Source organism: Thrips palmi, unplaced genomic scaffold (assembly GCF_012932325.1).
Source record: "Thrips palmi isolate BJ-2018 unplaced genomic scaffold, TpBJ-2018v1 HiC_scaffold_4, whole genome shotgun sequence".
Taxonomy (NCBI): Eukaryota; Metazoa; Arthropoda; class Insecta; order Thysanoptera; family Thripidae; genus Thrips; species Thrips palmi.
In genome coordinates, this window is record NW_023144631.1 from 9,875,076 (window position 1) to 9,887,663 (window position 12,588).

Below are 12,588 nucleotides of genomic sequence, written 5' to 3' on the forward strand. Positions count from 1 at the left end.
TGAACAGCCTCGCCTCGCCTCGCCTCCGCCCGTTGTCATCACCGTCCGCTCCCTTTGTGTCGATATCTCCGATGGCGGGAAAGAGGAGGAGGGGGAGGGGGCGAACAAGGAGAAGAATGATGAAAAGAGGATAGGAGTAAAGGGTGTGATGAAAGAGGGGCCGGGATGACGAGCCGGCAGTCAATTAGAGCGCTGTCGGGGGCGAATTATGGAAAGCGGCCGGGGAGGGGAGAGGGAGGGGGAAAGGGGGAGGGGAGGGGGGTCCTTGAGGGGATCGAGGAACAGTGGGGGCTGTGGAACGACTGGCCTGGAATTGTTGGCGATTGAATCCTGACCAGACTGCCCCCTCCCCTCCCCCCGCTGGCGCGCCGCGACCGCCGCGACTGTTGTCGTCCGGGGCTGAGGGACGAGGGCTGTATACTCACTGACGAGGAAGTTGTCGCCGTCCGAGAGGTCCTTGTCGTAGAGCGCGAGCAGCAGCTTGCCGTCCACGAGGAGCGGCGTGATGTCCAGCAGCAGCCCCTGGCCCACGTCGCAGGCCGCCATCTCGGCGCGCGACACGCCGTACACGGCCTCCTGGGGGTGCAGCGCGCTGCAACAACAAGCAGGGCGAGTTGCTGAGAGGGTCCACCTGCTGCGAGGCGGCCGGCTAGGCCGGCTAGGCGCCGCCGCGCTGCCGGCGTCTGATTGGCAACACCCTGTACGTGCTGAGGGCCGGGCGACGGGGCCCAAACTTACTTAGGCCCTAATCCCCCTCTAGCCCCTCGAGCCGACCGGGCCGGGCCGTGCCGAGCCGAGCCAACTCCTTCGCTGGGCCGGGGAGATAGCGGGCCAGTGTGCCGGCGGCAGGGCGGCGCGGCGCGGCGACAAAGAACACGGGGTCGACGAGTGTCTCGCGTAATCTTCTTAGCACGCAAATAGGCAACGCTTAAACTTGGCGCCGGCGCCAGCCAGGCAGCAGGCAAGGCAACACGCCGCCTCGGTTAGTGAATCAGATGCAAAAGACAAACTGTTACAAAGCCCCGCCGCCATGGCGCGCCACCGCCCGAGTCGGCTCGGCATTTGGTGTGCTGGAAGGAGTACGCCCCGCCCCGCCCCGCCCCGCCCCGCCCCGCCCCGCACAGTCGTCAGCAGTTTCTCCTGCGAAAGGGGCTGCTGCGCGCCCCGCACATCGCCCACGGCGAGCCCACAGCCACCTAGCCTCGCGCCGAGTAAGGGCCTGGAGTCCAAGAGGCTGAGGGTTTTCGCCGCTCCTCCGCTGCAGCCATCGTCATCGCCGTAGTGTCCGCACACATACCTCAACGGGCGGCGTGCAGCCTGCAGCCCCCGTGCAGGCCGGCCCGTATTTGCATGCCTTGATTGTATTTCCTTGTTTGCCGTCGGGAAACGGGGAAAATGGGGAAAATGGGGCGCGGCCCGAGCCAAATAAAAAGCGCGCGTTTTTCAGAATAAACAGAACTACGGCGCCAAACAGTGGCGCGCCGAGCGGCGAGCGCGCCAAAAGTGCGAGAGTGCGGCGAGGAGCGGGCGGGCCGCCCGGAAAAAGCAGCGCCTGCACTTTTTGGCGCCTAATTCGGCTGAATGTTGCATTAAATTTGGCGCCGCAGCCGGACGGGAATTGTAATTGTCACCAGCCCTAAATAACTCATCCGCTCCGCGCAAACCGCTGCGGATGGGAGAGAAAAAAAGGGAAAAAACTGCGCTTCCAGCCTCATGCATTTATTCCTTGGCGGTACAAAAGGGAAATGAAATCTCCATTCTGAACGGACCGCCATCCGCGGCCGCCATTCAAAAAAAGAAGGGGGGATTGCTGCCGGTTAAACTAAACAGTGGGGCATCGGAGAAAAACGCGCAGCACAAAAAGAAGGCCGAGGATTTCCACTATCAGTATGGAGATGAATTCAGTGGGGACCGGCAGCACCGGCAGCACCAGGTACGGCGGGCCGTCGCGTCGGCAGGCCGTCGGCGGGCCTGCGGAATCCGGGCGGCGCCTTACTGGCTCAAAGCGAGATGTGCCCCCCATCCCGAACAGCCGCGCGCCCGGACGCGCCGCCCCGGCGGGCGGGCAGGCCCGGCCAGGCGATTCAATATTCATGTCACACTGATAGCAGCGATAGCAGCGCCAAACCTTTCTCTTCCTGCGATCGCTGAGGAGAGACAGAGAGAGAGAAGGAGAGACTCACCTCGTCGACCGGGGAGGAGAGACAAGGACAGACTTACCTGGCGGTGGGGCTGGCGGGCGGCGCGGCCTCGGCCTCCAGGGGCTTCACGTCGATGCGGACCAGCATGACGTCACCGCTCTGCATGGAGACGGAGGACTCCCAGCCCAGCGCGGCGGGTGGGCAGTCCGGCCCCACGCAGTCCAGGGGCACCTGCCGGACAGAGACAAAGGCCGGGTCAGACAAAGCAACGAAAGGCAGGCCGGGTCTCTCTCGCACTCATGGGGCCTCCCGTGTGGGTGCGAGAGAGACAGAGCGACAGACAGTCCGCGGGGGAGGTCCTGGACCAGGTCCTGGAGGACCCTCCTTGACCGGACGGCGTAGAATTAACGCCCCTCCTCCTGCCTCAGGACTCCGCGCGAACAATGCCGCTAATCCCTGGCGGGATCGCCGTGTCAGCGCAACGATTGGGCGGGGCGGGGCGGGCCGGGCTGCGGCCCTCAGCAACCGAAACTACACGCTCGCACAGCTCGCGTGGCAATATCGGCCGCGCTCGACATTTCCGCCACGTCCCACGGTGCCCCGCGCCTCCCCCGTCCCCCAACCCCAAACGCATTCGCACCCGCAAAACAAGCAATTTTTCGCCAAACCAGGCGCAGTCGAGGCATTCCGGAGGCAGGGCGTGAGCGAGACAGAGAACGAAATAGGACCAGGACGTGGCGGGAGGGCTTTGAACAAAGCTAGATTTGACGCAATCGCGATCATAATGCTTGGCCAGAGTCAGAGAATTTCGCATCTTGCAGAATGTAATCGCCGCTGAAATAGAACCACCCCGTTCCCCCGGAGACACGCGCATACGTACTGCGCTGGCTTCGCGGCCGCGCCATGCCTCGCGCCGTGCCTCGCGGAGGCGCGGCTCTGCGCAGCGCTCGCCTCTCTCGGCTCAGGATAATGGCTCTCCAGATGAAATATTCCTGCGAATGTGATTACATTTTTCCGCCAGTGTTTCGCGCCGCGCCCCGAGGAACACGCGTTGCGCGGCGCCGTACGTGTCCGCGCGCACAGCAGCGCCGCGAGCAGCACAAGCAGACCGCCAGGGACGAGGGCGGGCGACGGGCAGCGTGATGCACGGTGACGCAGCGCGGCGATAGGCCGGCGGAGCTCGGCGGAGCGCGGCCACGCATTCCGGGACACATTCGCGCGGCGTGGCGCCGCATCGCGGTGCCCACAATGGACGCCCGCAGTGTCCACAGACTCCACAGGCCGGACCGGGCCGGCCGACCGCGCGCGTGGGTATGCATGGGTACGCGTGTGTGGGCGTGCAGGTAGCGGGGCAGGGGGTGGGGCGGAGCGGACTGGAAGCGCGCCGCGTGTTTCACATAAATAATACATCGTCCCCCATTCTGCAGGGGTATTCAATTGCCATCGGTTACCCCCGGCCGGCAGCCCCACCCCCACACTCTCTCTCCCTCACACTCGCTCTCGCACACTCACACACTGACGTGCGCGGCGATATGGGAGCGCGCTGCCCACCCCCGGTCACCCCGGCACGCCCAGGCACGCCCCCGCCGTCCGGCTCAGTGAGAAAATTTTCCCCTACATTTACTCGTGGCGTGGATGGGCGCGTCCGGATTTATGCCCCGCCACCGGAAAGGACCCTCCGCGTCGCTCTGTCTCTCTCGCCCCTGGACGGGGTACCCCGTGAGTGCGAGGGAGACAGGGCATCGAAAACGGGATCGGTCTGCTGGACATGTGTGCCGTTATCCAGGCAATCGGCGGCCCCGCGACCCGCGGCCTGGATCAACCTCCCGGCGGGGGTTCGGGTGGGGTGGGGGGCGAGGCTCCGGCTGGGAAAGGCACGTCGGCGTCGGCACTTTGCCGCGTCGGACTGCACTTGAGATTCTGGCGCCGCCCTGCAGAGCGAACGCGGATACAATCGAGGGCGGCCAGGGCAGCACGGCCACGCCGGCCACGCCCCGGCACGACGACAAGGTCCTCGTCAAAGCGGCACCGCCGCCCTGCAGCCTGCAGCGACCTACAACCGCCACTGCGGCTGTCTGTACCTGCAGCCACTGCTACAGCCACCCTGCAGCCACCCTGCAGCTACCCCTGCATCGGCTCGGCGCGGCCGGCGGGTCGTCACGTCGGCGACCCCGTTGTCGGCGCGAAATTACGCTTCGGCGCCAGAGTGCCAGCCCCAGCGCCGGGCGTCCTTGGCCGTGCCGCCGTGCCCCGGCAGTCCGCCGCCCCGTCGGCCCCGTCTAGACAACGGCGCACTGCCGGCCGAGCCGACTCGGTGCCGCCGGTCGAAAGGCAGCGCCGGCCTGCGCCAATGACGACACAGCACCCGGCCGCCTCATTCCGAGGGCACAGTGGGCCAGAAGACCGGTGGAGGCGGCCAAAACTCAAGACGCGTTTTGAGCTCCAGAGTCACTGAACAGGACTCGAACCGAACGTGTGACCCCACAAATGGATTGCTCTCCGAACGAGGAATTCAATGGTGGGGTCACACGTTCGGTTCGAGGCCTGTTTAGCGACTCTGGAGCTCAAAACGCGTCTAGAGTTTTGGCCGCCTCCACCGGTCTTCTGGCCCACTGTGGAGGGGTCGTTTCGTCGCTCTGTCTCTCTCGCACCCTGCGGAACGCCCCACGAGTGCGACAGAGGCAGGGCGATGAAACAACTACTTCATTCGGCGGCGGCCACGCCCTTCAGCCCTCCGGCCTCCGGTAGGCACTCAATGGCCGTGGCTGCCGTGGAGGCAAATCCCTGCCGCGCCGTGTCGAGCCGCGCCGTTCTGCCGAGGGCGTCATTAATTTAGCGCGGAGGAATCGTTTGGCACGGCGGCCTCGGCCTCGCCCGCCCTATGCTGGCCCGACCGACCGACCCTCGCTCTCTCTCTCTCTCTCTCTCTCTCTCTCTCTCTCTCTCTCTCTCTCTCTCTCTCTCTCTCTCTCCCACTCCCCTGCGACATTCGGGCCTAAAGACCCCGGCCTCCGGCGAGCAGCCCCAACAGGGCCTCTCCCCGGCCTCCCCAAAGTGGTCATTGTACCTTATTACCCCCGCTTGCTGATACACGGGGGATTTGTTTGTGCATCGCGCGTGAAATTAACCGCGCCGTGCCCGGTGCCCGCGCCCCGCCGCCTTCCACTACACTAGGATAGAAAGTCTTTGCTTTGTTTGCGGGTCAGGGTCCAGGCCCCCGCCCCGCCTCGGGTCCAGACTGTCGCGGTGCGCTCTAATTCGGCCTGAGCCCCACGCTGACCACAACCGCAGCGGGCCAGCAACGGCCAGCGACGGCCAGGAAGGCGAGCCGCTTTTATGGCCGCTTGATCCGGGTGCAGGCAAAGAAGAGCCCCGGCCAGGCGCGCCGGCCTCGCCAGCCCCGCCAGCGCCAGCAGCCACACTGGGAAAAAGGGGGTGGCATGTTCTCTGTCCGCTCGCTTGCCAGTCTGCGGTCTGGTGTCTGCCAGCGCAGTCAGGTTCCGAAGAAGACGCGTGAAAGGTTTCCGACGGCGACAACCCGTCGTCGGGGACCCCGTGAAAATGACACAACAACATCCCCGCGACCTTTGGTTTGACTTGGAACCTGGCCGCCAAACGTTAAACGATCAAACGATAGGGAAAGCCTGGCACAAAGAGGGCAATCCAGGGAGTCCTCGGCGCGCCGCCCGCCTCGCCTTGGAACGCCTTGAATGAGATGGATGGGGCACTTGGCGCGCCTCGCCCACACGGCGCGACTCCAGGGCGGAGCCATGGCGGAGCGCTCCTTGGCGTGGTACGGGCCGGGCCGGGCCGGGCCCCCACTGTGCACTCAAGAAACTGTTAGAGAGTACGTCCTCCGACTGCCAAAGGGGCCTCTCGCCCGCTCTCGCCCGCTCTCGCCTCTCGCGGATCGAGCAGCCTCTCCACTGGGGCGTTCCTCTGCCGCCTCTCCACCGCGCGCAATTATTCACCGGGCTGCAGTTAACAGCCATTACTGGGTTTGTTTCGCAGAGCGTGGACCGCGTCGGGGCGGCGGAGACAGAGGGACAGTCAGACGGGCGCCAGACAGAGAGAACAAAACGCGAGAACGCAGTGCACTCGCTCGCAAGGCCGAGTGGAGTGGACAAACTCTTCTCGCAGTCTTCATCCGCCTGGGAGTCTGGCTGGAAAGAGAGCCAACTTGCCTCGGCTCGGCTCGGCAGCCTAGGCCGGGCAGGGCAGCCTCACCGCGCCTGCACTGGATGACGGACTACGGACTCTTCCAAACTACTTGTGCAACTCGGAAAGCTTTCCCCTGCAATTCTCGCGCTCCGCCCCGCCGCGCCGCCGCGCCGCTGTCCCGCCTCTGCACGGAGCCAATGCTTCCCTCGGACAACAAAAGAGACTAATGCGCTTGCAACATTGTCGGGGCGGCCAGGCTCCACTTTACGGCCCCCGCGCTGCGACGCGACTCGAGCCGTCCGAGGGAAAGCGCGGGAAAGAGCGGAAATCCAAGAAATCGCGGAAAAGCGCGGAAAGTGTCCTAACCGCGGCAGTTACGGCGTCGCTGTCCTGGCCAGGAAAGCCCGGCGGCGCCTCCAGGAGCGTCCAGAACCTCCCCTAGCGGGCTGGCGCCTTCATGGCCTTCACGGCGTGCACGGCGAGGCGCGGGCAACCGTCAGCCGGGCATGAACAGGGAACAGGGCAAGGTTTTGTTAAGGAGGCGGAACGGACAGTGACAAATCTGCGGAGGGCGGCGCGGTGGAGTGAGCGGCGGGGAGGGTGGCGGGGAGGAGCGGTGGGGTGGCCGACGAAGCACGACGCCGCCCTGCAGAATTGCATCAGTCCCTCGCCGGCCAGGAGGAATTACTGCCTTGCCTTGGGCTCTCGAACCTGGGCCCCTCGAACCTGGGCCTCTCGAACTTGGGCCTCTCGAACTTGGGCCTCTTGAACCTGGGCCTCTCGAACCTGGGCCTCTCGAACCTGTGCCTCTCGAACCTCGGCCCCTCGAACCCGGGCCTCTCGAACCTGGGCCTCTCGAACCCGGGCCTCTCGAACCTGTGCCTCTCGAACGCGGGACTCGGAGCACGGCGAAGTCAGTCAAAATGGAGACGAGTGTCTAAACATTGTGTTTTGGGCTGACTTTCGGCGACCGCTGCGTCCAAACGCTTGCTGGCAATCATACTCCTTACGCGCCAGAGTAGTCTTAAGACCTTCCTCTTTGACGCCCTGCCTCGGGTGTGCGATTGCAAACACTCGTTGGGGAGGAGCTGCTCTGAAAAATTGGCGCGTTGCTTTTGTCGCAGTGCTGTTTTTGTTCGTCCTCTCCGACGCGGTCCTGTTTCCCCTCTTTCGATTTGGCCGTCGCAAACGGCGCGGCATCAGTCGCCATGCCTCCTCGCGCCAGCCCTCCTTGACGGAGCTGGGCCGGCGGGCCTTGCCTTGCACCAGCTGTTGTTGCTGCAGACGTATTTGTCTTGGCCCTTGTTTCCCGCGGAGACAGCGCAGCGGCGCAGCGCGGCGGGCGGCCCATCCCCCTCGCGATTACCTGCACGCCAGCCGTTCTTTCTGGTGGCGTGCGCGGCGTGGCAGTGCCCTGGCAGTGCCCTGGCAGTGCCCTGGCAGTGCCCTGGCAGTGCCCTGGCAGTGCCCTGGCAGTGCCCTGGCAGTGCCCTGGCAGTGCCCTGGCAGTGCCCTGGCAGTGCCCTGGCAGTGCCCTGACAGTGCCCTGGCCGCCGCACCGGGGGACTTGATCGACTTCGAGATTAGGCCTTTCTCCGCCTCGAACGGCACCCGGGGGTGAAAATGCGCAAGTTTTCGGCGGGCGGGGCGGTGCGCGAGGTGCGAGGGTTGCCTGTCCTTCCGCACGGCGCGCGCAAGCAAGAAGACCCCGCTCCGTGGCGCCGTCGCGCTCCGGTCCCCGGACAAGTGATCCATTTAAATTCCGAGCGAAGGCCGCGTGTGTGGAAATGGAAAGGGGAGAGGGACTCAGACGCAGGTCTTCCCTGCGAATCCGGCAATCCGGGCGGCGGGGCCGGAAGCGGAAATGCCGCGCCTCGCGTTCGCCGCCTTCGCCGCATTTAACTCGGGGAAGTGGCTGCGTCTTGGTGGCGGATTTTGTTTGGCTTCACGGCTCGGTTAATCATTAACGAAGTGAGGAGGGGAGCGGCGCAGCCGGGCGCAGCACGCAAGGGGGCTTTCACAGTGCGTGAGAGGGCTTCCGGGCGGGGCTGCTGGCGGGGCTGGCGGTCGGTCGACAGTCGAGTTAGTGTCCGCGTCTCGCCGCCCCCCGCCGCCGCCTCGGCGAGTAAATGAAAACGGGTTAAAGCAAAGAGAGCGAGGTAAGGCAGCATCGCCGCAGCATCGCCGCAGCACCGCCGAGGAGCGCAAAGAGTGCCGGCAAACCAGCAGCTTCCCTGGCTTGTCTCTCCCGGCGGATGGAGGTCACGAGCAAGCAGGGGCGCTTCGCTCTATATTATTTTCTGTACAATCGCGTCGCCTTGCGGCGGGAAAAAGAAATAAACACGCCATCGGCACGGCCAGACTAACAGCGCGGAAACGTTTTTTTTTTTGAAAACGTTGTACAACAAAGGCGCGAGCCGTCCTCCTTTTTTCATTATTACTTTTTACTGTCAAAAAAGTAAAAGCAAGGGGAGCTTCTCGGCGCGACGCGACGTCAGCCGCCCCGCCGCCCTCCGCCGCCGGGGTGCCGCGTGCCTCACGGGGCGGAGAAAATAGCGAGGAAACATTTCGGCGGCATCGGCAGTCGTCGGCAGTGGTAACGCAACCGCCTCCGCTCCGATATCGCTCGGCGTGTATATACGGATCCTCTCGCCGCGAGAAATGGAATTCATCGACACCCTGCCTCCCCCTCCCCTCCCTCCCCGCATCGACAGCGCACTTCTTGACAGGCGCCCCATCGGGGGCCCTTCACTTGACGAGCCCCCAGCCTGCAGCGCGGCTAGCGCGGGCAGCTGCAGCGTCGAGGAGAGAAAAAGTGAAATAAATGCGAAATGAGCGAGTCGAGTCGGCGGGGCTGGAGTCCTGGAGTGGTGCTCTCTAGGTCCCGGGGGATACAATGTGCCTCGGCAGGAAGGGGAGGGGGAGGCGGCCGGGTGGGGGCGAGTAGATTGCGTGGGATCCCTGTCTGAGAGTGTCCTGAGTCCTGCCATACAAGCGACCCGCGTGGCAAAATGCTTTCCTTTCAGGATGCACACTCCTCCGGTTGCGACCTCCCCTCCCCCCGTGCCGCCCCCAAGCCAACCGCCAAGCTCTCGGGGCGCCGCGGAGAAGAAAGGCTCCAGAATGGATCCTGGAGGGGGCGGGGTGCGGCGCATGGCGCGCATGGCGCGGACACACTGCCATCAGGACGTTATGAAGCGGGCATGCCGGCATCAAGGTGTATGGGAACGCTGCCGACGTCGTGGAGCACTTGCTTACGGCGAGCCCACTGCGAGAAAATGTACGGCCTGCCTCTTATGCTGGCGGCCTCGCGTTTCGACTGCCGCTCCACATTTCATTTTCTGCAATCGTGGAGGAGAGGGAGTTAAAATAAAATTTGTTGTTGGTGATTTTGTTGTTGTTTTCTCTGTTGCCATGCGAATAATAATGTTGGCTTTCCTCGGCTAGAGCACGCGCTGTTCTGCTCATCCAAAGGATCTCCTGCCGCGGCCTTCAACCTTTATTTTGCAGCCCCTGTTACATGTTCTCGCAAGGCGATACACAACTTTTTCGAGCAAGTTCCCACGGCGAGCGTGGAGTACGTGTTGCCGCTCCACTTTGCAGTGCATTTATCCTGCTGCTGCGCGTGTGTGAGTGACTGACTGTCGGCGTGTGCGTGCGTGAGTGTACGTGTGCCCCTGGATTTGCACAGCGCCTTGGACCGTGTCTGATGTAGGCGGGAGTCGGGCGGGACGTGGCTCCGTACGTACGCCGAGATCAAAGGCATCAGGCACCAGTCCGGGGAACTTTGCCCACACTATGCGGCCAACCAAGGAGGCGGGGTGGGGCGGGGCGGGGCGGGGCGACAGCCCAAGGTCGGCAAGGACGAGCACTGGCGCTGCAGAAACGGCTCAGCTCACCTGCACACGACCACTGCAAATAAAAACAAACAACAACAAGACGGCGAATTCATATTTTTTTTGAAGGGATGTGTATGGAAATAGACCGCAGTCCTATAAAACGGCGAATGGAAACGTTCCCTCGTCGTCGTCCTCCTTGATGGGGAAACAGTCTGAAGCAGGCCGCCTCGTCCGTCCCTGCGCGTTGCTCGCGGTGCTCGCGGTGCTCACGGCGTTTCCGAGTCCCTTGCCTTGACAAGCCACTCCTTGCTGGCCGCCTCGACTGCCTTGCTGCTTTGCTGCCTTGCTGCCTCGGCTTGGCTGGCAGCCCCACTCCTGCGGCGCTGCTCCCGCTGCTCGGCATCTTTCCAGCGCCGCTGATTCTAATCCTCCGGAGACGCTTAGCGACGCGGGGCGGGGCGGGGAGGAGGTCGACAAGTTATTGAGGTAAGTGGGGGAGTACGTCAGGGCGGGCGGCGCGGGCGGGCCCGGCCGGGCCACCCCCTCAGGACCTCAGGACTGCCGCCCCTGTCGTTTCCGGCTCAACTCCACCGGAAGAGGAGGAGTGTGTCCTCGTCGCGGTCTGCACATTGTTTCCGATTTTAATAACGCGCTCGCTCCACTCCGCCCTGCGAGGGGCCGCCCCGCCCCGCCGCGCCTGCCGCTCGAGGCCGCCCCAGTCCGCCCTTGTCCGCCCACCTCGACAATAATAAACATGATAAGGCATGCGGGGAATGACACGGCGGCTGCCGAGATGAGATTCCTGCGCCCCGTCGCTCTGTCTCTCTCGCTCCCCAGGCACGCCCCGCGAGTGCGAGAGAGATGGAGGCCCTCGGCCTGCTGCTGCCTCTGTGCCGCCTTGCCGCCTTGCCGCTGTCGCCCCATTGCCTCCGCGCGGCCGGCCCGTCCCGCTAAAAGCATCGCCGCCTCGGCTGCAGGCAGACGCCTCTCGCGCAACGCGCCTCGCCTCGCCGAGTCTATTAACGGGAGGCAGCAGGAACACCGGCAACGTCGGCAACGCCGTCATCGTCTCTATTGCGTCGGCCGCGTCGGCTGCAGCAGGAAGGCGCGGTGCGGCGCCGTCGCCGGGAAGTCCACGGAGTGCACGGGGGATGAGAGCTCGAGAGAACGCCGCGGCGACGACCGCTCCCTTTTCATTGTCGGTGTCGTTCGGTCGCTTTCGGGCCGCTCGCCACCCAAGCCAAGCCGCCCGGGCTGGCCAAGCCCCAAGGGCCGGCGCGGCGGCCCGGCGACTTACACACCGCTAAAGAGACCGCCGTTGGCTCGCTCACTCTCCGAGGGCCCGCAGCGGGGGCCGCGGGCGTACACCACCACGACAAATTCTCGCCTGGAAAAATTTAGACCCCGTTTTTTCGCCGGTGGTTTTTATTTCCCCCCAACGGCTCCGCCTTGCTTCAGCCGACCCTAAAGTGCGGTCCAAACTAACGAAAAACCGGGGTGGGGGAGTAATGCCAACGGAGAGGGGGCACCCTATCTGCCGACACACGAACACACACGCGCGCGCACCGGGGACTAACTTCTTTTTAAAACGCCCCTTACAGTGCACTGCGAATTTATGTCCGGCCCCGCACACCATCCTGTCCGGGGTGGCCTGGCCCGGCCTGGCCCTCTAGGGCTCCCGGGAAGGGTTGCGGGTCCGGGGAAGAAGATGTTGCCTGCTGCCTGGCTGCCCGGCTGGCCGGCTGGCCGGCGGTCTGGCGCCCTGGCAGGGGTGACCGCGGTCCGGGATGAAGGCCTTCCCCGCTCCATTAATAACTTGCCATGTATGTGTGTGTGTGCGGGCGAGCACACCCCTTGACCAGTGGAACAACAGGCAGGGACAAGGGGTCGATACCTCGCTCAATTTCTGGGAAAAGTGCCGCCCGCAAAAGAGGGGAAGAGGGGGGTTCACACATACACAACTACACACACACACACACACACACACACCACACACACACACACGCACACTACACACATGTACACAACGACTAGACTCTCACACACGCACACGCACGCAGCCATGGCTGCGCAGGATGCTGCCCGGTTGGCTGCGGTCGGCTGGCCTTGTCGTAACATGTGCCAGTGTGCCAGTGCGCCGGCCAGCCCGGGCAGCCCGGCCAGGTGGAGCCAGCAGGCGAGGCGGGCAGTGTCCGGGCGGCGCGGCCAGGATGACGGGGAGAGGGTCGAGAGGGGAGAGCTATAAAGGAGCGGATTGATAGCAAGCAGGGCGAGCAGGTCACCGCCGTCGTGTCCGGCCCGGGGGGCGGGGTGGGGTGGGGCGGGGCGGGGCGGGGCGTACTGACAGGACCACAAGATTGGACGCCTAATTGCCCCGGACCGTCCGTACCGCCCCGCCGCCGTCCCCGCCTGGCGCGGCACGGCAACGCGGCCGGCAGCGCGGACCG

General features: G+C 64.5%; 1 protein-coding gene across 1 annotated transcript in view; it reads right to left on the minus strand.

Annotated features, from left to right (window-relative positions):
• The window catches only part of LOC117649608 (neurocan core protein), a 54,075-nt gene that overhangs the window by 10,037 nt on the left and 31,450 nt on the right, over positions 1 to 12,588 (minus strand). Inside the window, exons 3-4 of the mRNA XM_034392503.1 lie at positions 2,221 to 2,372; positions 426 to 592 (exon numbers count right to left, since the gene is read on the minus strand). Coding sequence (XP_034248394.1) covers positions 426 to 592; positions 2,221 to 2,372 — 319 coding nt within the window. The remainder of the gene's footprint in view (positions 1 to 425; positions 593 to 2,220; positions 2,373 to 12,588) is intronic.